This window comes from Chinchilla lanigera, unplaced genomic scaffold, assembly GCF_000276665.1.
Source record: "Chinchilla lanigera isolate Chin_1 unplaced genomic scaffold, ChiLan1.0 scaffold00192, whole genome shotgun sequence".
Classification (NCBI taxonomy): domain Eukaryota; kingdom Metazoa; phylum Chordata; class Mammalia; order Rodentia; family Chinchillidae; genus Chinchilla; species Chinchilla lanigera.
In genome coordinates, this window is record NW_004955593.1 from 522,453 (window position 1) to 547,935 (window position 25,483).

Below are 25,483 nucleotides of genomic sequence, written 5' to 3' on the forward strand. Positions count from 1 at the left end.
GTATATGTTTTCACATATTTGTGCAAGTATGTGTGTATGTAGTTAAATGTGTATGTATAAGTGTGTGCATTTGTGTGTATGTATACGTATATTTGTATGTTTGTATGTGTGTATCTGTAGATCTGTGTGAATGTGTATTTGTGTGTCCAAGTGCATGTAAGCATATGTATGTGTGTATGTATATCTGTGTGTATTGTGTGTGCATGTATGTGTATGTAACTGCATGTAGCTATGTGTATAGGTGTGTATGTGTGTGGATATGTATCTGTATATGTGTGAATGTGTATGTATGTTTATCCATGTGCACATGTCTTTGCATGTGTGTGTATGTATATCAGTGTTTGGTTTATATGTGTTTGTATGTTCATACATGTATTTATGTGTGGGTGTATGTGTGTACGTGTGAAGTATTTGTGTATGTGTGTGTGCGCCTGTATGTGTGCATGCTTCTATGTAGTGTTTATGTGTGTATAAGGATGTGTGTAAGTGCATGCATGTGCACATGTATATATGTGTTTGTGTTTATGTATGTTGCATGTATGTATTTGCATGTGTGTTTGTGTATGTATGTGTGTGTATATATGTGTATGTGTGTATATGTATGTGTGTGCATGCATACATGCACACCTCTACAGGCTGTGTTTTCCCACTACATTTTCTGCCCTTTCACATGATCTAGTCTTTGACCACGAGGCCAGGAATGGCTGCTGGATCAACGTTGTGTCCACAAGAGCATGTATTTAGTTGCTATTGAATGAAAGTAGTAATGCTTCACAAATAACATTTTTTCCTAAATATTCTGAAGCATATTCAGTCATACAATATTAGGAGTGCAGTAAAATAGAACAACATCATCAAAGAAGATTTAGAAATTTGAAGAGAAATAAAATTTTGCAAGTGAATGTTCTCTGTCAGGCTGATGGAAAGATATTCTTGCAACTTCAGTGTTAACCATGAGGCCCACAACAAATTGACACAACACACATATAATTCTCAATTATATATTACAGACTTAGTGCAAGACAAGTGGTAGATGCTGAAGTTTAAAGAATAGAAATTCAGGTATTTTTAGGGAGAAGGGTCTAGCAGCTGCTGAAACCTCTCATGATATTCTAATTATAGTCTTAATATATATTTGAATTTTAACTAACAAGACATGTTTAACATTTTTATTAAAAATATTAAACTTCTTCCTTTCTTGCTCTTCTTCTCTAGCTTTAGCTTTGTGTGCGTATGTGTTCATCTCGGCCAATCCAGATAATTTGTGTATTTCATGAAGAGTTATTTGAAGTCAAATCAAATATGATCTACTCCGTCTTTGTTTTTCTCTTGTGAGACATAGGAATCTCAGAGACAGGTTTATTTTGAAGTGCTCATTCATAGTGTTTCTAGAAAGAAAATTTCGGAACTTTTCAAATTCAAACACACCCTTCGCAGATAGTTTATTTTCATATGTAAAGAATTCACCATAACTTGTCGGATTCAGTACAATTAGAAATCAATTCAGAAATTCTGAAACTTGAAAAGATTATTTGATTTTAAATGTTTTAAACACAAAAATACTTAAAAATGATTTACAAAGACTGTTAAACCTTTGTTTCTGAACACTGCACTTTTAAGGCTATACTTTCAGGGGTCATTTCTATAGTATGAACACTGCACTTTTATGAAAAGTGATCCCCTCCTTGTTACTGAATGGACAGGGACTTTAAAATGCTTTGTAACAGTAAAATTCCTCAGCTACTTTAAATAAACCATAAATAAGTTTACACTAAAATGAAAAGTTGATAAGTAAAAGTTTCGTGTAGATGCCCAGGTGATCAACTTCAAAGTGTGGTAAATACAAATAAATAACCAGACGATTGCATTTGACACCACTGAATCATACTTGACTTAATGGAAATAAGAGGACACAATATTTTGATAGAAGTTTGAAAGGTTGGCAGGGGATAGATAGCAGAAATGCATAGATTAAAGCTCTTCCAGATATGTAGATAAGGTGGCCTCTGTAATTATACTTCTTTAATTATCTTGCACACGACATTGCCTAGTGCCAGGATGATCCCCCACAAGCGAATGTGAGTTCGACTTACACATCTTACTTACACCAAACTTCTGATTAGCGGTAATGGCCCTCAAGTTCTGTTGTCATGTTTATGAGCGGTACTTCCCAGGGAATGAGGCGATAGTCTGTGAAGCATGCAGTATGCTTTTAACAGGTTTATTGAAGTTTAATGACATGAAATTATATAGCCTTAAATTTTATACTTTGAGAAATGGTGTGTGTGTGTGTGTGTATGTATATACACGCCTGTGTGTCTGTATATGGAACTTTGACACAATTGAGATAATGAATATATTTGTTACTCCAAAAACTTACCTGGTGTCAATTTTTAATCCTTTTGCCCGTGCAGTTACTCTCACTTCAAGCAACTCTTTCCCTAGGTAACCAATGATCTGTTTTCATTAGTTAACACATTTTATAACATTGGGTTGCCAATTTTTTCCAATGAAATATTTTTAAATTGGAGCATTTACATCTTTTTAGACATAATGCCATTGTCTGCCATTATATATGGGTTATTTTATAAATTAAATAATAAGATGTGTGCTCCTATGTGTCTGGTTTTTTTTTTGTACAAGGTGATTATTTTGAGATATGTCCATATGGTGCAGGTATCAGTGATTTATTCTTTTTAATGTTGAGTAGTATTCTATGAAGGATAAGTCACAATTTGTTGATCCATTGATGGACGTCAGTGTTTTGACCACATTTTTTGCCAATAAAAATAAAGCTGCTATGCATGTTCATGTATAAATCTTTGTGTGGCCATATGCCTTTATTCCTGTTATAAATTACTTATGTATGGAACAGTTAGATCATAACTGAGTTCATAATGTTTAAAGCACCTGCCAGACAACTCTCAAAGCAATTGTTTAGTTTCCCATTCTTGCAAGCAATGTATGGAAATCTCAGTTCCTCTGTCTCCTTGGCTTTGTTTAGTAGGGTTAGTCCTTTTAATTTTAGTCTTTAGTATAATAATATTACAGTGTGCTTTTTGTTTGCATTTTAAGTGATGAGTTATGATGTTAGACATCTTTCCATGTCCTTGTCTGCCATTATATATTATTTGCTAAAATGTCTTCTCAAACCTTTTGACCATTGCTTCCCCCCACAGACATTTTTGGTTATTTTATAATTGTTAAACTGTGTGAGTTTTAAAATAACGGGCATAATGTAGGTTCAGTTCCAGATCACTGCACTGAAGCAATATTGCACTGAAGCAATATTGCACTGAAGCTAATCACATGATCTTTTAATTTCTGAGTACATAGGAAAGTTTTATTTCTACTGTACTGTAATTTATTAATTGTGAAATAGCATTGTGTCTAAAAAGATGTAAATGCTCCAGTTTAAAAATACTTTATTGGAAAAATGATAAAGGTCAAATGAGCTCTTGTAAAAAATGGCACTGAAAGACTTCCTCTAAACCAGGTCGGCCCAACCCTTGAGGTGGAAGAAATGCAGTATTTGTAAAGCATGATAAAATGAAGTGCAAGAAAATGAAATACACCTGTATATACATGTGTATTCCGGACACAGTACTTTATCACATATATGTTTTCAAAAACTTCCTTTTAGTTTTTGGCTTTCCTTTTATTTTTCTTCAAAGTGTCTATTGAAGAGCACAAGTTTGTTTCTTTGTTTTGTTATTCATTTTTTGAGACATGGTCTTGTTATGTAGTTCAGACTGATGTTGAACTGGCAGTCCTCCTGCCTTGATCTTCCAATTTTCTATGATTACAAGTGTGTGCCACCACTCCTCGCAGGCAGTTTTTAATATTGCTGAAATGTGATTAATCTTTTAGTCTTATGTAGATCAGGAAGAAATATGCAATTTTAGTAGTCATCTTGTCCATCACTGCTTTAATGCATAGCCCCAGGTGTTATTATTTATCACCTATCTAGTTTGATTTTTCCATCTTGTTTTTCGGTCCTCTAGTGAGTGGAGATAAAGCAAGGGAAAAGAGCTTAAAATAAACTTAAAATAAAGAAAGCAAAAAAAGTGGGGATGTATATGGATGCAGTGACACATACGTGTTCTCCCACCTACTGGAAAGACCGAGACAGGAAGATTAATTGAGCCTAGAAATTGGATGCCAACCAGAGCAACATAACATGATTCATTAAAAAAAAAAAAAAAAAAGAGGAAGGGTTGGGGATTTCGCTCAGTAGTGCAGTGCCTGCCTGGCAAGCGTGAGGTCCTGAGTTCAATTCCCTGCACGCCCTCACTGAAAAAGGGAATAAAAGGAAAAGGAGGGTCATAAAAGAATTCTTCAGGCCATCTTAATCTTTCTACTCAGCTTTTGTTAGGTAGCATGGTTTAGAGAAACAAAATTTTAATAAAATGTACTTGATCATGTGTACTATAATAGTCACAGAGCAAACACATAAAAAAGGCTTCTTGCCTGAATTAGTGTGGGTCCAAACAATTCATGACTTGATAAAACCTAGCCGTACGTAAGAAAGTCTTTCGCCGTTGTGATAGGAAGTGGTGAAGCATGAAGCCGGTGGAGACAGCTGGATAGTTGTGAGGAGACTAAGGGCAAAGGCCGTGAAGACTTGAGATTTACTTGTTGTCATGGAAACTGGCCTTTGAAATTTTTCTAAGGAATGAAATAGTTTAGTTGATTAATGAGCAGTATCTAAAACTGATTGCTTTAGGACAAAGTAAATGTTTGTGAATGTGCAAATGACGTTGTCTTTCCTATCAAAAGCCTATTTATCCTGTGGCATATTTAAATATGACATCTGTCACTACTCATATTTCATGCCAGGGAAATATATATAGATATATCTTTCCACTTACTCTGTGACGTGAATAAGTTACCCAGCCTCCTCTAAGGCCCGGGGGCTTGCACATTCTAGGTGGGTGCTCTACCACTAGGCTACATTCCTAGTCCTATCAACATTATTTACTGCATTTAGCTTAAAAGTTCGTTGCTATTAACCAGGTTGTTGAATCAATTTTATTCTTTTTAATAATATATAAAAATTAGATTGCTGATGTCTTTCACAGTAACTAATTAATAACCAATAACAAGGTTTAAAGTTTTTAAAAAAATACTTGTTTAAAAGTACAATTGCAGTTGTTCTTTAATTTTTAAAATTTTTTTGTTTTTTTTTTTTCCAGTACTGGGAATTGAACTCATGAGGTTGTGCTTGCTAGGCAGGCGCTGTGCCACTGAGCTAGATCCCCAGCCCCTAAAAATACAGTTAAAGTGATGCTGCTAAGAAAAAGGTTTTCTCTTAGAAAAGAATGTAGGTTAGTGGCATAATTCTGCTATGGATTTTAAATATTGATAAGACACTTTGTATTATTCAGTCCACGCATATTGTGCGAAATGTGTCAGTTTATCCAAATATTGACTTTATTTAACTGATTTTTGTTGTTCTTGTTGTAGACAGGATCTCATTACATAATTCAGGCTGGTCTAGAAATCACAGTGTAACCCAGACTGAGCTTAAATCCCAGCGGTCCTCTTGCCTCACCCTTCAGAGTGCTGAGATTATAGGTGTGTGCCACCAAGCCGGGCTCAGAATTTTCTTTTTTATATAATTTTAAAATTTCACTAGTAGGTGTTTGCAATTCATGTAGTTTTTTAAATTTGCTTTTGAAATTGGATGGTTAGTGTGTAGAAATGCAACTCATGCATGTTGATTTTTGTATCATAAAAATTTGCTGAGTTTTCTAACAGTTTTTTTATAAAATCTTTAAATTTTTAATGTATAACATCATGCCATGTGCAAAATGAGGAAAACTTTACATGTTCTTCTTTCTTTCCCACTTGGATTCCTCCATTCCTTTTTTTTTTTTTCTTCCCATAAGTAACTATGGTTAGAGTTTCAGTACTACCTTGAACAGACATATCAAAAGCAATCATCTTTCTTTTCATCCTGAACTTAGAAGAACAGCTTCTATCTTTTACCATTCACTGATGCTAGTTGTGGGTTTTAATATGTTTGTTATAATGTTGAAGAAGTCCCTTTCCATCCTTGGTTTACTGAATTTTTTAATCACAAAGAGGTGTTGAATTTATAAAATGCTTTTTAGCATTAGTTGAGATTTTCATGAGATTTTATTCTTTCACTCTACTAATGTGGTGCATTGTACTGATTTTTCTTTACTGAACTATATTTTATTGAATTATTCTGGGGATGAAGCCGTCTCGATCATGTTGTCCAGTCATTTTAATACCCTATGAATTCAGTTTGCCAGTGTTCTGTTGAGGCTTTCTCATCAGTGTTCGTAAGACATACTGGACTTTGGTTTTCTTTACTTGTAATGTCTTTTTTTAGTTTTGGTGTCAGGGCAATGCTGGCCTTTTAGAATAACATAGGAAGTATTTCTTCCACTTCAGTTTTCTGGAAGTGTTGGAGAAAGATTGGTGTTAGTTCTTCTTTAAATGTTTGGTAGAATTCAATAGTGAAGCCATCTAGTTCTGAGCTTTTCATATTTAGTAAGTTTTTCATGACTGATTCAATTCTATTTTATTTTCATAAGTCAATTTTAATCACGTGTTTCTAGGAAATTCTCCTTTTTGTCTAAATTATCCATTTTTTGGCCCAAAGTTGTGTACAATACTCTACTATAATTTTTTTCATGGGGGAAGTGCTGGGGGTCACACTCAGAGCCTTACGGATGCCAGCACTTTACTACTAAGCAACATCCTCAGCCCTCTTACAAAACTTTTAGTTTTGATGAAATTGATAGCAATAGACTCACTGTAATTGTCTTAATTAATGTGAATCTTTTCTTTTTTTCTTAATCTAACTAAAGTTTTCTCAACTTTGTTGATCTTTTCAAAGAACTAACCTTTGTTTCTATTGGTTTTCTCTAGCTCTTCTATTCTCCATTTCATTTACCTCCACTTTTTATTATTTTTTTTTTCTTTGAACTATTTTGGAGTTTTGTTGTTTGTATTTCTTCTGCCTTCGAACATACAGTTAGACTGTTGAGATCTGTCTACGTTTTTAATTGTATGCATGCATTTCTATAAAGTGACCACTTGGTATTTTTTTACTACTTGCTACAAGTTTAGTATATTATGTCTTATTTTTTCAATTGTCTTAAGAAATGTTCTAATTTCCCTTGAAATTTCTGTTTTGAAATACTGGTTAAATGTATGCTGATTACCACAGTTATGAAAATTTCCCATTTCCCTTCCACTGTGATGAGAAAATATGCTTTGCACAATTTCAGTCATTTGTACATGTACCAGTGCCCCATGATAAATGTGACCATCACATAGTGCAAACATGTGCTAAATTAAAAAAAAATTTCTTTGTGGCCTAACATGTGATCTATCCTGAAGAATTTTCCACGTTCATTTGAGAATAATGAGGATAAAGTGCCCTCTGTATGGCACAGCTAGTTTATATAGTGCTGCTCAGATCATCTCTGTCCTTACTGATCTCATGTCTAATTGTTGTATTCAACATTGAAACTCATGTTTTGAAGTCCTCAATAATTGTTATGGAATAGTCTAATTCTCACTTTCAATTTTTCTTCTTATATTTTGGGACTTTGTATTTAGTTGTGTAAATGTTTCTAATATTTCTATCTTCTGGATGTATTCTTTCATTAACATATAATGTCCCCTATTGTCCCTTATATACTTTTTGATATGTAAAATAGAATGTCTTGTAACATATTCCAAATATTTAAAAAAAAAAAAAAACCCAAACAGCCCATTCCTAAAATTTGACAGATTTGTGTAGGTACTCCCCAAAGAAGATATATTGAAGGAAAATAAGCATATGAAAAGATGTTCAGTGAAAATAACATATTATAGTTTGCAACATGGTCTGCACATTCAGGTTCATCACTAAGCATACGATTAAATCTTTTTCTTGGAAATTTTTAATTAAGGTTATTGGTACAGTTTAGATGTACATAAGGATCACATGTTCTGTAGGGAATTTGTACTTATACATGATGTATCCTGGTTCCTCTTTTTTAAAATCCTCTCCCTTCAACCCCTCTTCCCCTCATGTTTTTTCTTTTCCTCCTCCTTATTTACAAAGCTTTGTTTCCAATTTCTTGTTCATTTAGCAATATTTCTTTTTCCCTTCCTTCATTTTCCAACCCCTCCCTCATTCCTCTTTTTTTTAAAAAATTTCTTCCTATCTCACAATACCTATTATACACTTTTGTCCTTATTTACCCTTTCAGTTTCTCATACCGAAGAAACAATGAGATATTTACACATGTGTGTCCAATTTATTTCACTTAAGAGTATGGTCTCAAGGTCCATCCATCTACTGAGGAATGTCTCAAGTTTGTCCTCCTTCATGGCTGAGTAGTACACCAATGTATAAAAAAAATACATCTTTTTTCTGCCTTTCTTGGCTGATGGGCATCTGGGTTGTTTCCAAGATTTATCTGTTACAGACTGTGCTGCTATAAACATGGGTGCACATATATTGCTGTGGTATGATGTTTTTAATTCTTCTGGGAAGATATCCAGAAGGGGATTTGCTGGGTCAAATAGGATTTCTAATCCTAGTTGTTTGAGGAAGCTCCACACTGATTTCAACAGTGGTTGTACCAGTCTACACTCCCATTAGCAGTGGAGAAGTGTTTCTTTCTTTCCACAGCCCTGCCAGCATCTGTTACTGAATTCTTGGTAATTGCCATTTTTTGTGGAGTGAGATGGAATCTCAAAATTGTTTTAATTTCCATGTCTCAAACTACCAGTGATGCCGGACATTTTTTTCGTATATTTACTTGTTATTTGTATTTTTTCCTCTGAGAAGTGTGTATTCATCTCAGATGCCCACTTTGGGATTGGGTCTTTAAATTTGTGGGCATCTAATTTTTTTCCCAATTCTTTATATGTTCCAGATATTAGTTCTTTGATTAATATCCCTTTAGCCAGGCACAACTGGCTAAAGTTATTTGCCACTCTGTGGGTTATCTTTTCACTCTTGGTAATTTCTTTTGTTATGCAAGAAATTTTTAATAGAATGAGGTCCCAGTTATTGATTCTTTATAGTATTTCCCTCGCGATTGGGCTTTTGTTCCTGAAATCTTTGCCTACACCTGTGCCTTCAAGTGCTCTACTTATTCTCTCTTCCAGGAGATTTAGTGCTTCTGTTTTAATATTTAGATCTTTGATCAATTTTGATGTTTGTTTAGCATGGTAAGAGACATGGTTCTAGTTTTAGTCTTTGGTATGTGTATGTGCTGCTGAAGTGAGCTCGTCTTTGGAATGTGGAAAGCCCGTTTTTCCAGCACCACTTACTAAAGAGGCTGTCTTTCTTCCGGTGAACGTGCTTGGCCTCTTTGTCAAAGATAAGTGGCTCAGTGTGTCTAGAGTTGTTTAAACATTTTCTAATCTGTTCCATTGATCCTCAGGTCTATTTTTTTTCCAGTACCATGCTGTTTTTATCACAGTGATTTTGTATAATTTCAAGTCGAGGATTGTGGTGCGCCTTCCCTTGCCTTTGTTGTCTAGGATTGTTTTTGCTAGTCTAGGTCTAGTCTACTTCCAAATGAATTTTAACAATGTTTTCTCTAGTTCTGCAAGGTATGCTAATGGTATTTTGATTGGGATTTCATTAAATATGTATATCAAATTTGAGAATATGTTCAAGAAATGGTTCTTCCTATGCATGAGGAAGGGATATCTTTCCATTTTCTGATGTCCTTTTTGATCTCCTTTTTCAGAGTACTTGTAGTTTTCACGGACCGGGGATATAGCGGAATGGCACAAGTGCCTGCCTGGCAAGCACAAGGGTCCTGAGTTCAATTCCTGGTACAAAAAAAATTAGTTCCCAGAGTACTGTAGTTTTCAATGTAGATAGCTTTTATTTCCTTTGTTACATTAATTCCTAAATATTTCATTTTTTGATGCTATTTTGAAAGGTGTTGTTTCCCTGATTTCACTGTCAATACATTTGTTGTTTGTGTACAATAATCCCACAGATTTTTAACTGTTGACTCTGTATCCAGCTATGCTGCTGAATTTGGTTATTAAATCTTCAAGTCTTTTGGTAGAGGTTTTGTTGTCCCTATTTAATATATCATGTTATCTGCAAATAACGATAGTTTATATTCTTTCTTTCCTATATTTATTGCTTTTATTTCTTTTTCTTGTCTAATTTTTCTGACTAATATTCTCAGAATTATTTTAAATAGGAATGGTGATAGTGGACATCCTTGTCTTGGTCCTGATGTTAGAATGAATGTTTTCAGGTTTTGGCAGTTTAGTTTAATGTTCATTATTGATTTGTCATAAATGGCTTCTATCGAATTGAGAGAAAGACCATCTATGCTGATTTTCTGTAGAGGTTTTTGTTTTATTTTGAATGGATTTTGTGTGCTCTTTCTCCATCTCTTGAAATGATCATGTGAATTTTTTTCCTTAGCTCTGATGCTTTGGTGTATTATAGTTTTTGATTGACGTATGTTGAACCATCCCTGCATCCCTGGGATGAATCCTAGTTGGTCATGCTCTATAATCTTCTTGCTGATTTGCTGCATTCAATTTTCCAGTACCTTATGGAGGATTTTTATGTGTATGTTCATTAGGGAGATTGGCCTTTGGTCCTCTTTTTGTGGTTGAGTCTTTCTCTGGTTTTAATATCAGGGTAATACTTTCTTCCAGGAATGATTTGGGGAGTATTACTTCCTTTTCAATTTCATTAAAGATATAGAAGAGTAGTGGCATTAAATCTTTGCTAAATTTCTTATACAATTCAGCAGTGAATCCTTCATGGCCTGGGATATATTATGTTGGTTATTGTTAATTATATTCTCAATTCCACTGACTGATATTGGGTTATTTATAATTTTTACATCTTTTTGATTCAGTTTTGGCAATTCATATGTGTCTAGTAATCTGTATCTAGTATGTACCTAGTAATATGTCCATTTCTTTTGTGTTTTCCATCATCAGAATACAGGTTCTTGTCATAGGTATTGATGATCTTCTGGATTTCCATAGGATCTGTTATGATTTTGCTGTTTTCATTCCTAATTGCAGGAATTTGAGTCTTTTTTTTCTTCTTTTTGATAACATTGGCTAAGGGTTTATCCATTATATTTAATCTTTTAGAGAATCAATTCTTTGATCTTTGTATTGTTTTCTTAGTGTAAATTGCTTTAATTTCTGTTCTTATCTTTATAATTTCCTCCCTTGTACAAAAATGGGGTGAATTTTGAATCCAGAATGTTCATTTTCAAATTCCAGGTACATTATTGCTAGCTGATTAACCTTGGGCAAAGTACTGAATTTTTATTTTTCATAATTTGTGTTCTTGAAAATACAGATAATTATAGGACTTAATAGTTGTGTAAAAGAAATTCTATCAGTCTGAATCTTAAGTGATTGTGATATTTCAAAGTAAGGGAATCAAAAAGAATCATATTATCCAATTTATATATTAAAAGATACCAAGAATGATGTGAAAGATGAAAAAGGGAAAATATATGGTTTATCAACTGAATAATATGTTGATATAAACACTCATAATATATAAATTACCCATTATACTGGTTTTAAACAGTTAAGTGTTGATTAAACATCTCACCTAGTGACAATAAGTATTAATGGTTATAGGATTAAATATAAAACACTTAAGAATTGATTATTTTAGGGGCTGGGGATTTAGCTCAGCGGCAAAAGCGCCTGCCTGGCAAGCGCAAGGTCGTGAGTTCGGTTCCCGGTACCGGAGAAAAACCAAAAAAAAAAAAAAAAAAAAAAAAGAATTGATTATTTTATAGATATCAAGAGAAAAATGGATAGAGAACTAACACCATTGAAATCAAATGAGAAAATATATGTTGAAATTGTTATAAAGTATCTACACATTTAAAAGTAGTAACAGAGTTTTTTGTACATTGACATTACTTGAATTGTGTTTAATACAAATATATCCATTTCCGTTTCCTAAGGAAATCAAAATTTGGTTTTTAATTTTGTAAAATTACTTTTTCACAATTTATCTGTATAGTGTTGATATATATCACTTCTTGTATTGGGAAGAAGTACAATGATAGTTTTTCCAGTATTAAACTATTTCAGTGGTGAGGGGAAGAAAAGGGGGAAAAGGATCATAAAGGCTAAAAGTACGATATATATATCTTTACTGATACCCTTAAATGAATGTAAATATCGTGTATTGAAAACATATCAATGAAAATCTTTATGTGATTATTGGATATTAGCCTCTCTTAAAAATATTTTTTAAATGCCTGGATAAATATTTAAGAATATTTTTAAATTCATGCTCACTGTAGAAATTTGTATAAAGAGATATGAAGTGAAAAGTAAAAGATTTGGATGCATCAACAACTATAATCTCAATGAAAATTATTACTTAGAATTTCTCATATATTTTCCCAAACATCAATATATAATCCTACATATTTATTAGAAATGTATGGATGGATTATATGAGATATAAAACTACCAATGCCTTCTTTCACTCATAAGATCATGGACACAGTTTTAGTGCAATTCTCACACATTTTTGACTAGATTAACAGTATTCCAAAACTGTACATATTGTAATTCATGTCACTAGGCATGAAGAGTTTGAAATCTTATCCTTTTCCCTCCCTTTACAGCTACAAATATTAGTGTAAATAATTATTTACCCTCTGTGCTACTTTAGCTACAAGATTTAAGATAGAAGTATTAGCTTAACAAACAGTTTATATTTTGAAGGGATATGTATTTAAGTTTGTGCATGTAGGAACATTATTCCAAAAGATTCAGTGCAAATTTTTACTCTTATTAATACTGTGCATGATGGTAGTTGTTGCTCATTACCCTCAAAAGTGTTAATAATTGTTAATTTGAAAGAGTAATGTGATTTTTATTTTAGTTCCAGTATTTTTTTTTCTCAAAGAGCAGCATACGATTTTTGAATCTGTAGTTCTTGGCAATATTTTTATTAAATTTGGTCTGTTATTTTAGCTTTAAGTGTTAAATTGCAATGTTTTGTTTTTCTGCCTGTCCTCAATGCTTTCTAATACATATATATTTGGATTTTAAAGCCAAGCTCTTTCTATATAGTTCAGATTGGCCTTGAACTTGCTGTGTAGCACAGGCTGGCAACCTCCCAAGTGCTGGGATTCTAAGCATGCAGCACTGGCTTAAAAATTTTATACAGTATGATAATCTTCTTTCTTCAAGGATTTATATACATCAGTGATTGGCATCCCTTGAGTCACTTTTGATGATTTATGTTATTCATTTTATCCAGATTGTAGAGGCTAGAATAGTGTAAATACACATAGATGAATGTGTGTATATAAATGTACAAAACTTTGAAATACATATGTATGCAGTTATTAGATGGAGTAGGGTCTTGGAGAATTTATGTGAAAGTTAAACATTTCCACTAATGTTTGAAGTAACTGAAAAGAAAACATTAATAAGACAGCTGTGCACTTTTGAACTTAAATGTAGTATGGTCATCTTGGGTCCAGTAGGTGACTACAGTACTTTGAGAATGATAGCAGGCAGTATAGTTTAATGTCAGACTCTTCAAAGCAGCCTGTGAATTTGAGGAACATGCCAGGAGAAATGCTTTCAAGGCAGTGATGGGGAAAAAGAATGTTGAGGTTTAGGAAAAGTCACTCAGAATCATTACATTTTCTCAAGGTTGAAGTACTTTACTTTTTTTCCACATAATTTTAATTACTGCAAGGAAATTATTGAGAATTACATTGTAATGGAGATTTTGGAAATATTTTCTTTGAATTATTAATTAACTTGTTCTATACCTCTTGTCAGGTTTACTTCTTGATACTGCCATCTAGAATTTGTTTGGGTTTATATTTATGTTTCAAGCGAGAGTAACTTTAATACTTGAGACTAAGCTTTCATTTCCAAAACTGCTCCTTAGTTAACTGACTTTGAATTTTCATGTGTTATAGGTACAATTTCATTTTCCGTTAAAGATGGAAGTGATGATGATTCTCCAAAAGAGTCAATTCAAGATCAAGAATTCTTTCATAAACTGTCAAATGCTTCAGAACTATCCTCCACTTTTACTAAGAAATACCCAGGTAAATACATCGTACAGTTTCATGATTAGCATACATGAGCCCTCGTCATCACTAACTTGTATATAAAAATATACTTACATGGATAATACATCTGTGAATTGGTACTGCATATGTCTGTAAGCATTGTATGGCATTATTTGAAAATTAATTTTATGTAGTTTATTTTCTGGATTTCTATTTTTATCAGCATCAATGGATTATAAAACTTCAGCTTGAAGACTGCCTACTGTTCTGTAAGAAAAAAGTTTTACTGATTTTTCTATTATTACAGAATACAGCAAGTTTCTGATAAAATGCTAATGAATGTATTATTTTAATTATGCAATATGCGTTAGTTATTTCAGTATAGAAGATCATAGCAATCTTTTTATATGCCAAAGAAACTAGGTGCTATTGTTTTCCCTTCCTATATTTTAAAGCTTTCTTTGAATGTTAAATATCATAGTGTTTTGGTATAAATCTAAAGGAAAATATGATTATAGAGAATTGGAATAGTCAGAGAAAGTTTCTTGGAGAAGTTGTTCTTTTATGGCTCGATAGCAAGGAACAAAATGTTTAGTAGAGAACAGAGGTTCAATAGGAGCAAATTTATAGAGGCAAAGATATATACCAAAAAAGAAAATTTATTGAATGAATTTGTATTAGTCAGGATTCTTCAGAGAAATAGAATCAGTGGTGTGATTTCTGTCTTTGTTTCTGTCTCTGTCTTTCTCTTTAACATACACACACACACACACACACACACACACACACACTTTTCCTTCTATTCCTCTGGATAACCTTGAGTACTATAGTTAATATTACTTAAGTAAGATAGTAATATAGTTCCCATTTTGATTCTATCACCCTGAGTAACCATGACTACTATAGTCAGATGAGAAGACTGTTGTTGTTTCTTACCAAAGAACATATGTGATGGTTTTCAGGTGGGGATAACCACGTAAACCTGTTTCTTCTGATCTGTTTTCAAGTAATTCTACTATACTTTATATTCATTGCAACGAAAGCAAACCTTGTGGTCACAGATACCTCTTCTCTCCCAAATCCTTTCTCTGTGTATTCACTACAGGCTAAAGCACTGAAAATTTCCATGTAAATTAGCTGTGAGGTACTGAAAGGGGAAATATATCTTAAGAATTTTGGCTTATTTTTTGAGAAGTCACATTTAAATGTCATAAAATCTTTTAAAGTGCTTTCATAAAGTTAAACGAGCAGTCAATACAAATTGAAGAGATTTTTTCAGTAGTTCTCCACCATTGTATATTTGGTAAACTTATTTGCACATTGATGGTTTCATGAGAATGAACTGGTACCTGGAAATACATAAGCATAGGAGATATTTAAAAATGAGGAAGTAAGTTTGTCATAAAGAGTTTCTCTAGTTCTCCATCTTACTGATTGCTTTGAGTGTCTCTCAGATTCGCCAATTTTATAAGTGTTTTTGGTAGTTAGACTAGGTATTAGACTAGGATGGCTTATAGGTAATGTACAAGGTGGTTCAGAAATAGTCCATTAAAACAATGCCATGTGGTACAATACAATATGCTCTTCAGTGTCATGTAATGTTCCACAATGCCATATAGTACAGTACAGTGCAATGCAATGCAGCGTAAAACAATATACAAAGAGAAGACTTTCAGAAGAGACTCTGAGAATTCCACCAGTCCAGCCCACTTAAGTAAATTATTGTAGCATAACAGTTCTTGAAATCTTCTAAACAATATTAATGTAAACATGTAAAATTTACTGAAACCAGAGAACTTCTTAAACCATTTACTAGTTAAATTCTGTAATGCAAAAGAATATCAAATTGAGAAGTTGAAAAGACACTAAAATAAAGATAAAGAACTTGAATTTGATGCAAGTAGCATGGTTCCAGTTTCAGGGCTAGAGTATGGCTTTACATCACCAGTAACTGAACTGTCTACTTCAGTAAATTTGAGTAATATAGTTTCCATTTTGATTCTATCACCCTCAGTAACCATGACTACTATAGTCAAATGAGAAGACTATTGTTGTTTCTTACAAAAGAACATATGTGATGGTTTTCAGGTGGGGATAACCACGTAAACCTGTTTCTTCTGATCTGTTTTCAAATAATTCTACTATACTTTATATTCATTGCAACAAAAGCAAACCTTGTGGTGAAAACTTCATTTGCTTACTATCTAGTCCAAATTTCTTTCTGTCTTTCTTTAGGCTAAATTACTGGGATTCTTTTTCATACTCCCAAGCAACTGAAATGTCATACTAATGCCTTTCTCCTTAGTCTAAATTTTTTTGGTATGCATATGTACCTTTATCAATTGCAAAGTGTCATTTTGACAGTTTATGTACAAATACGTCAATGTTTGAGCAATTAGAGAAAAAAATAAATATTTCTTTATAGCACTAATTTCTGACTTAGAAGTAAAACATCTTATATTTTAGTGAAGGGTAGGATGAGTAAACGGAACAGCATAAGACCAAGAGTTTAGACAGGGTATTCTTAGGGCATGCAGAATGGGCTTCTCTTACTGTTCACAAACTATAATGAAACCACTTTCCTCTCTCTCTCTCTCTCTCTCTCTCTCTCTCTTTCTCTCTCTTTCTCTCTTTCTCTCTTTCTCTCACCCTCTCTCTCATTTTCAGAGACAGGGTCTCGCCATGTAGTTCAGGCTGAACTTGAAGTTACAATGCAGCCAAGGCTGGCCTGGACCTCATAGGAGTCCTCCTGCCTCAGGTTCCTGAGTGCTTGGGATTACAGACATGCACCACCACCACGCTCAGGTTTCCTCTGCACTCTCTAGACGCATCAGCGCATTTAAAAACATCTCTTCAGCCTGCTCTTGAATTTGTACATCAAGCATGGGATTCTGAAGCTTATATGAAGTACTGTGTTTTTGTTGTTTCTTCCTTAGTCTTTGTTTTGTTTTGTATTTCAGATGAAGACCTTAAAAATTTAAGAGTCTGGTATCATCTTGAGATCCATGCCTCTGCTGGGCCACCCCTAAATATTACTGAAGTGAAGTGTATGGCTCTGGTAAGTGCACAGTAAATGTTTATAGATGATGTCATTTGGCACACTTAAATTTCTATCCATGAAAATATCTATATCAAATAAGTATATTGAGATAAATCAATCATAGCAATTTTATTTTTAAATCTGTTACTATGGACCTAAAAGCTTTGGTAAAAAATTTTAATTATATGGCATTTTATAGTGACTAACATTCTATCTGTGTGTTTTAAGAGTTCTTACAATAAACTGGACTTCACCCTCATGCTTGTTCTCACATACTATATAGTAAAAGCAGGACTGTACTCTTTAGAATTCTCTAGAATTAATTATTCCTGTATTTTATAGGAGGACTTTCAGTTTGAAACATATTTGGAGCAACCTGCATAGATTTGGGATTTTAAATAATAGTGACTAAGAATGGAATTTTCTTTCATGAATTATTGAAGTGTTACTAAATTTGTGTCCAAAATTATCTTGTACAGTCAAATATCAAGAGTCTTGGTTGAAATGCCACATAAAACAATATTAATTTTTATTACTACTGTTTTGATTAGATATAACTACCTTAATGCTAGTACTCATATATTTAAATTGATCATAAATATATATTTTAATTCTAAGTGTATATATAGATTTCTTCATAGAATTTATTATTTAAAATTTTGAACTTTGGCTCCAATAAATATAAATTAAGAAAAGTTTTAAAATATGTTAACTCAGCAAGTTTTTGGCCTTGTGGTTTCTGGTAAATCTCCAGTGAAGCATAGGAAATGCATGGCTCAAATATTGAAATGCTCTCAAATATAGCTTGCAAAAGCTTCATCTTCTAAGCGGAAGTTTATTTAATACTATGATATGGGATCATTTTGCTCAGTGCAAGTATAGTATTACTGTAACCTGGTTATTGTTATAGCATAAAATGTTTCTTAAAAGTTATTTGAAATGACACAATTTTAATTGTACAATCTATTGGCACAGAAAGTGATTACTGAATTAAAATTTCATCTCTGTAAGGACACAGGAGAAGAAATTTTAAGAAACAGATCTTAGAGAAATTGGAAATGTGAGATACTACCTCAGGAGAAAAAGAACACTAGTTTTCTTATTGTTTATATGTTTAAAACAGGGATAGAGATATATTGAAATTCGGAACACAAACTAGCAAACACAGGTGCCATTCTAAGATTGCTTATAAACATCTGTTGGATTTTCTTTTTGAATGGCGAATAAAGTGTTTTTTTTTCCTGCACCAGTTATCACCACTTTGGGAAAATACTAATATGAATTGAAATTTGTATAACTCTCAGCACCCTCTGTCACTTTTAATGAGACATTTCCAAAATGTTTTCATTTTTGAAATTAAAATTTACATTACCCTTTCATGAGGATATAGCTTTCATAAATAATATAGCTGCTATCTTGCTCCCTTTGTGACTATAGGCAGGTTTGCTGTTTTAATTAAATGTTCATATTCAACTGAGACTGGTGGAAAAGGAAGTTTTTTCCAACTGATTCTATCCATGAAGGACACCAGTGACAGGGATCTTATTGTTCACTCATTGATTCCCTACACCTTGATGAAAACTCATTCCCTCTTTACATTTCTGATACAAAGATTGATTCGAGAGAGATGATATGACTTTTTCACATCGTCCCATCAACTGAAACCTTTGTCAATTTCTTGAAGAAGATGTTTTCTCTGTACTTTCAAAAATATACTAAATTTTTGTCTTCATCTCTATATTATTTCATAATATTTTCAATTGCATTTGCTATTTTTCCAAATCTTTTTAGAAATAATTTACCAAAACCTTAGATCTTTAGATATGGCAATGGAACATTAAATATGATAACCCACTTCTGATTTCCATTTGTGTCTCAACTTTTATCTCATTCAACACAATTTCCATAATTTCCTCAAATAAAAATAGGTGATAAGAATCTTTATAAAATGAAGTTCACATCATAAATAATTACATTCACAAGGCACTCAATTTAGTTTTTTTTTTTTTTTTGCAGCTTCTAAAAACCAGATTATATTCTTAGAAAGCAATAATTGGTTGTAATTAGTTGTTATATTTGGGATATAGTAATTTCCCCAGAAATGTTCATTGTATTGATGGTTTGATTGCTGATAGGGTATTAGAAACCAATTAGATAATGAGCTTTGCATCTCTAATGCAATTTGATGGCATCATTGGTAGGTGATGGAAGCAGGTGGTTGGACCCGGCTGAAGAGAAAATGTCAGGGGTTTGATGTTGTAGACTGTATCTGTTTCGTGGCCCCTTCCTGTCAGGCTTTTTTCCTCTCAGGTTTTTTTCCTCTCTGCTTCTTGACCTCCATGAGGTGAGCAGATTTCCTCTGTCACCTCCCTCTGCTGTGATGTTTTTAGTTGCCACAGATTCACAACAGTGGACCTAGATAACTGTGGTTAGAAAGGTCTAATAATGAGGCAGAGTAAATATTTCCTCTTCCATGTTGTTTTTCTCAGGCACTTCATCACAGTGATGAGAAGCTGACTCACACAGCGGTCTAGTTTTTGTTGGTGTAAATTATTTAGAATTCATTTTAGAAATTTTAATATGTAATAGCCTCTGTTTCATTTTACTTACCTGCAAAAATGTTCTGCCACATATTTTGGCCATGAGAGAGCGGGGATAACCCACTGTCTTTCCTCTGACATTGAATAACTCCAGTAAATATATTGTGAAAATAAAAATTAAGAGTATGAGCAAAGCTGCATCTGGCTTGTTTAAAATCAGTTCTAAATTTGTTGTAACAGCAGCATGACCATGTTCTGCACTTGAGTTTTTCATTCTATCATGAACTTTCAATTAATTTCACTGTACTGGTAGTGATGAGACAAAACATTTGTCATATAGAAACATGGTTACAAATACTATTAATCCAGCTAATGCAAAATCCAGTAGTTTCGACTATTTTAAAGAAGATTTCAGAGCATTAGCTTCCATGAGCTCAAAAATGTATGCATTCTCCTGTATTTAAAATGAAGTTGTATCTTCATCCATTCATAGTAAGTGGAAAAGACCTCAAGGCAAAAATCTATTGAAATGTATAACGTATGAACTTAGCAACACAGTACATTGTAGCGTATTAGTTCTTGACCATAAGGTCTCTTGCCTGACCAGGACGGAACTGCAGTTCACTGATGCTCTCCAGCACTGATAGAGATTGTCTACCAAATACTGGTAGCCCAGGAAAATATTCAAATTTAAAATTGGTTTCTACTAAATGTATACCACCTTCACCTCATTTTTTTTTTTTTTTTTTTTTTTTTTTTTTTTTTTTTTTGGTTTTTCTCCGGTACCGGGACCTTCACCTCATTTTAAAGTCAAAGTATTGAAATTTTGTATCATTGGTTTTTTATTTTTTTATTGTCTTTAAAATAAAAAAATCCAAAAAAAGTCAAAATATTTCAAGTTATGGACCATTTGTATTTTGAGATGACAAAATTTTAAATGTTAAATGTTTCATACTTTTTATATTTATTTTTCTTTGTAAAAGAGCATATATCATGAATGTTGTCCATAATGTTGACATTTTTCTTCATGAAATATTGAGGGAGTAAAATTAGCATTTATGTTCTTAACTTTTCCTGAGAAGTTATAAACAATTCTCTAATAGGATTTTTTATTGTGAAAATATCTCTTGCCTGATTTCAGTTAAATACAAAAAATATTAGAACGGTATAATACTATTTTGATTGCTGTTGGAAGCATACTTACATTAATTCCCTTCCTATTGCTGAGAGACAGCAGACACCTGCAGCTAAAGGCAAAGAGGTTTATTCTGCCTAACAGTTTGAAAAGTTCCAGTCCATGATTGGCTGTCTCGAAGGCAGAAACGTCGTGGTAGAAAAGCAGAGTAGAGAAAAAGCTGCTCCTGTCATGGTGGTCAGGAAGTAGAGAAAGAGAAAGGGGAGGAGTCAGGAAAAAGAGTGTACCCTTTCTGGTAATGCCCCTCGTGATCGCCCTCTTTCACCAGGCTCCGCCCACTACCAGCACATTCAGCTCTGAACCTGTCAATGGATTAATCTTCTGATGACTCTATCACCTGTGTGATTTAGTCGTCTTCCAAATGTCTCCCTCTGAGATATGCAGGGGGCATTTTAGGTTTAAACCATTACATTCCACTCCTGGCCCCCAAAAGACTCCTATACATCTCATTCTGTAAAATGTACTCAATTCATCTCTAAGAGTCATCAAAGTCTTAGGAGTTTTAGCACTGTTCAAAAATCTAAGTCCAAAGTCTCCTCTGTCACTCAAGGCACAGAGTCTCTGTAGTTGTGAGTCTCTGTAAAAACAACAAAAATATAAATTAAATACTTTTAACATACAACAATGTAGGGTAAACATGTTCATTCCAAAAGAAAGGATATAAAGTATTCAGACCAAAGCAAGACTAAAAATCAGCAGAGCAAATGTAAATCCCATAGCTACAAGCCCAAGACCGGGGACGTGTGGTGATAAGATGGAACCCTCAAGGCTTGGGCAGCCCTGCCTCTATGTGGGTTGCAGCTTCCCTGGTTTGGCTCTCGGCCTGGCTCTTCTTGGTGCCTGTGAGTTTCCTCAGCAGACCTTTCACAGTGCTGGCACATCCAACTGCTTGGGGTTTTCACAGTGGCTTTGATTTCACCGTCACAGCTTCAGGTATCACCTCTCAGGAGCACACAGCCTGACCTCCCAGGCCTTTCTCTGAAGTTTAAGTGAAGCTCTATGACCCCACTCTTGGCATTAATTCTGTGTATTAGTCAGACATGACCTAATTTGAGTTCAGTACAAAAATATACAGATACAGCTATAGAATATTATTTTCATTAATGTAAGCATTCATATACCAAATTCTATAAAGATTAAAATTTTGATAATGTCTCACTTACATTCATCTATTTATACTCTTACTTATCAATTTTAAAGCATTTCTTGCCTCCAAAAGAATATAATATTATAGTATAATAATAGCATATTAATAATATATAATGTATAATATATAATGAAGTATATAATAATCTTCCTGAACTTATACACTTATTATAACAATATTTATAATGTTTGCTTTAATCTCTAGGTAAGCTATCAAAGTATTTCTTAATTATTAATTCTTAGTAAGTTCTTAATTGATTTTGCCCAATGTCTACAAAATTAAAAATTAGCAAGGATAACGCACTTTTACTTAAACTGACAGTGGAATCAAGGCCATGACCTAAAGTGAAACTGTCCAGGCATTGTGTAAGTTTCCAAACAAGAGCAAGGTAGGCTGTACTCTCCAAATCAAGCTCTGCCAGGGGGAAAGATTCTTTGTATTCTCTCTCTCTCCCTCTGCCTCTCATCTCTATCACTTCCTCTATCTTTCCTTTCTCCCTTCCTATCTGGCCTTCTTTATTTTTGCACTGAACTTGCCTGTGCTGACTAAGTGTTGTGCTCTGAAAGCTTATTCCTGTACTAACCCTTACTCACTAACATTCAGGCCAGCAATTACTCTGAGGAGAATTACAAGAAGCGAAACTCTTCAAGAGACTTTTCACTTAAAGTGATAGCGTGAATGTTGGCTTGTATTTACAGTCTAGCTAGAGAGTCACAAAGAATCCTTTTGATACTTCTTGTTCATAATTACTGATATCATTATGTTATCCAATTGATGGCATGTGTTATGAAAATAGGGATTCAGCTGCTTATTCTTCCAAAGTCACAGTGAAATTCAAGTGTAATTTTGTCTGTACTGAGTAAATTCAGTCAGATTCAGTTCCTTCTCAGTCATGCCACGATGTTCTTTCTCCTTCATTCTCACCGACATTATAATGGGGTCAGATGAGAAGTGTAGGGGGACTATAAGATTAGCGATGGAGGCCATTGGGTCCTTATCACACCCTTTTCAGTAGTACAGGCTTTCAGTACATAATGATTACATTCACCATGGGGTATTGGCACGTGTAAATAGCATATTTTAATTCTTTTCATTTTCCGTTGCTCTTCCCTTCCTCTCCCTCCATCTCTTGGCTTCCTCCCCATTTTCAATAGTCCTTATCATGTCTTCATATCAGCAGTGTTAAAGTTTTAATAGACAGTCATTGAATACTAAAAGTTTCTTCCCAAACAGAATCAACAGAGCATCCCCAAAGATTTGCAAACATAACTAAAAAAGTTGCTGAAAAGTAGTATATCTTCAGGAAGAAGTTTAAGTCTTGATGAAAGTGTCTTCTCATATTCACTACGCCCCTCTGAGAAAAATGTAATTTCTTCTTGATAAAAATTGGCTAGGCTAATGTCCTTCAGAAACTTTGGCATACATCAGAACATTAAGTATAAAATGAAATTCAAAATATAAAAATAAATACTTATTCAGTATCAAATAAGAGGTTAACTTTCCTCCTCTGTATTTATCATGGAGTGAGTTTGGAAAGCTTTAGGACTGTGCATTGGGTATGAACAGAGGGGAAGGTTGCTGGTGGCCTCAGTTAAAATAACCAAAAAAATGTGTCTTGCTACAATTATGGTTCCTATGTAAAATGTCCTTCACAACTTTGTGGTTGGAGGTCGGGCCGAGTCAGAAGAGGCAGGTCACTGAGGTTCATGACCTGGAAATGTGTGTTCTTGTCAATAACTTCTCCCTTTTTTTTTGACTTCCTGGCTGCCATGGAGTAAATACTTTTTCTCCACCATGCTCTTCCTCTGTGATGTTTCTGCCTTGGAGCCAGCCAACCATGGTCTGAACATATGTGACTGTGAGCCAAATACTCCTGTCTTTCATTATAAAATTGTGGGTACTGAATATTTCGACTCTGTGATGGAAATGTAACTTACACAAAAAACTTGGTACCAAGAGTGAGATCACTGCTGTGCTGCCACGTAAACATGTGGTTCAGAAGCCTTTAGAACTGATTTGTAGAAGGACTGAGGAAATATCTTGGAGATACCAACTAGAGATGCCTTTAAATGCTATAAGCAGATTGATGGGAGATGCTGGTAGAAGGGCAGAAGTCCATAATGTTGACAGGATATGGAGAATATTCTGGTCAGTGATACTTCACTTCTCGCTGTTTCCTGACTGCCATGGTGTGAGTGGCTCTCCCTTCATCATGCCCATCTACTATACCATTTCTGCTTTGGATCCAGCCAGCCATGGACTGAACCCACTGAAACTGTGACCCAGATACGCTTCTCCTCCTCAGTGTTGGGTGTTAGGTACTAAAACTGATGTGGTTTAGAAGCTTCCAGAATTTGTTTGCTGAAGAAGTCTGGATATATTTGGAGATGCCAGATAGAGAAATCCTATAGTGGCTAATACAAGGTAGAAGCTATTGAACTGGTGGTTTTGTGGGGAAGCTCAGGTACTACGTAATGAGTAAAGGCTTTTTATGTAAGTCCTTAAGTCAAGAGTACTTTAATTAGTCATAATCAATGTCATAATTACCTGAAATACCATTATTTCAATGCAAGATCAGAAAATGTGCCAAAGTAAGAAATGAATAATTTGTGATATTCTATCATTTTGAATTATTCCTGACTCTGCCTTCTGTTAATGCAGCTCAAGTATTGACTGAATGTGATATTTCATTAATTGATGCAAATTTGGGAATAAAAAGAAAAAAGGCAAATAATGCCTACTAACTATATTAATAGTATATTTGTTCATATGTTCACTTAGAGTGCACATTGCAGTAATAGGAAAGATAGAGACAGAATTAAGCAGGAAGACGCTTTTAAGTATCTTCCCCGAAATTACACATTACATATTTTTTCCATTTTTCACAATTGTATGATACATCTGAATATAAATGAGTAAACTATAGGCTCCTCTTGATTTTTGGCTTTTTCAAAACTCGGAGGTGCCTATTAAAGCATCCTCAAACCACATCTCCCTCAGCTCAGGCAATCAGCCTTTACAGCACCTTTGCATTCTGTATGTTTTAGGACTAATAGTGGATTGAGGGTCAAGGGTAATATATATATATATATATATATATATATATATATACACACACACACATACACACACATGATAGCTAAGGTAATTGTATTACTAATTTCTATTGGTTTATTGAAAGGAACAGTTAATGCTTAATTTTGTTTTGATCAATTTTGCATATTTATATCTGGTAATCTGAACAACTACTCTGAAGATAACAATAGACAATATAACAACCACTGTTGATTTCCTATCATCTTGTTTTGAAATTCTTTATCATTTTTAATACTTTAAAACAATTTTTTATTCTCTTTAAAATAAAAGAAAACAAGAGGCATGACTTCGGTAGGTATAGTGGTCTTCATAGGATAAAAGCAGGAGTAACAGTGGCATTTCGCTCTCCCTTTCTTTGTTTTCTTTCTTTCTTTCTTTCTTTCTTTCTTTCTTTCTCTCTCTCTCTCTCTCTCT

The 25,483-nt window shown here is 33.8% G+C and overlaps 1 protein-coding gene across 1 annotated transcript in view; it reads left to right on the forward strand.

The window, feature by feature from the left end:
- LOC102019004 overlaps positions 1-25,483 on the forward strand; it is a gene marked incomplete in the record, with an annotated part of 405,168 nt that overhangs the window by 255,204 nt on the left and 124,481 nt on the right. The window contains 2 exon segments of the mRNA XM_005414632.2: positions 13,956-14,087; positions 17,012-17,109. Coding sequence (XP_005414689.2) covers positions 13,956-14,087; positions 17,012-17,109 — 230 coding nt within the window.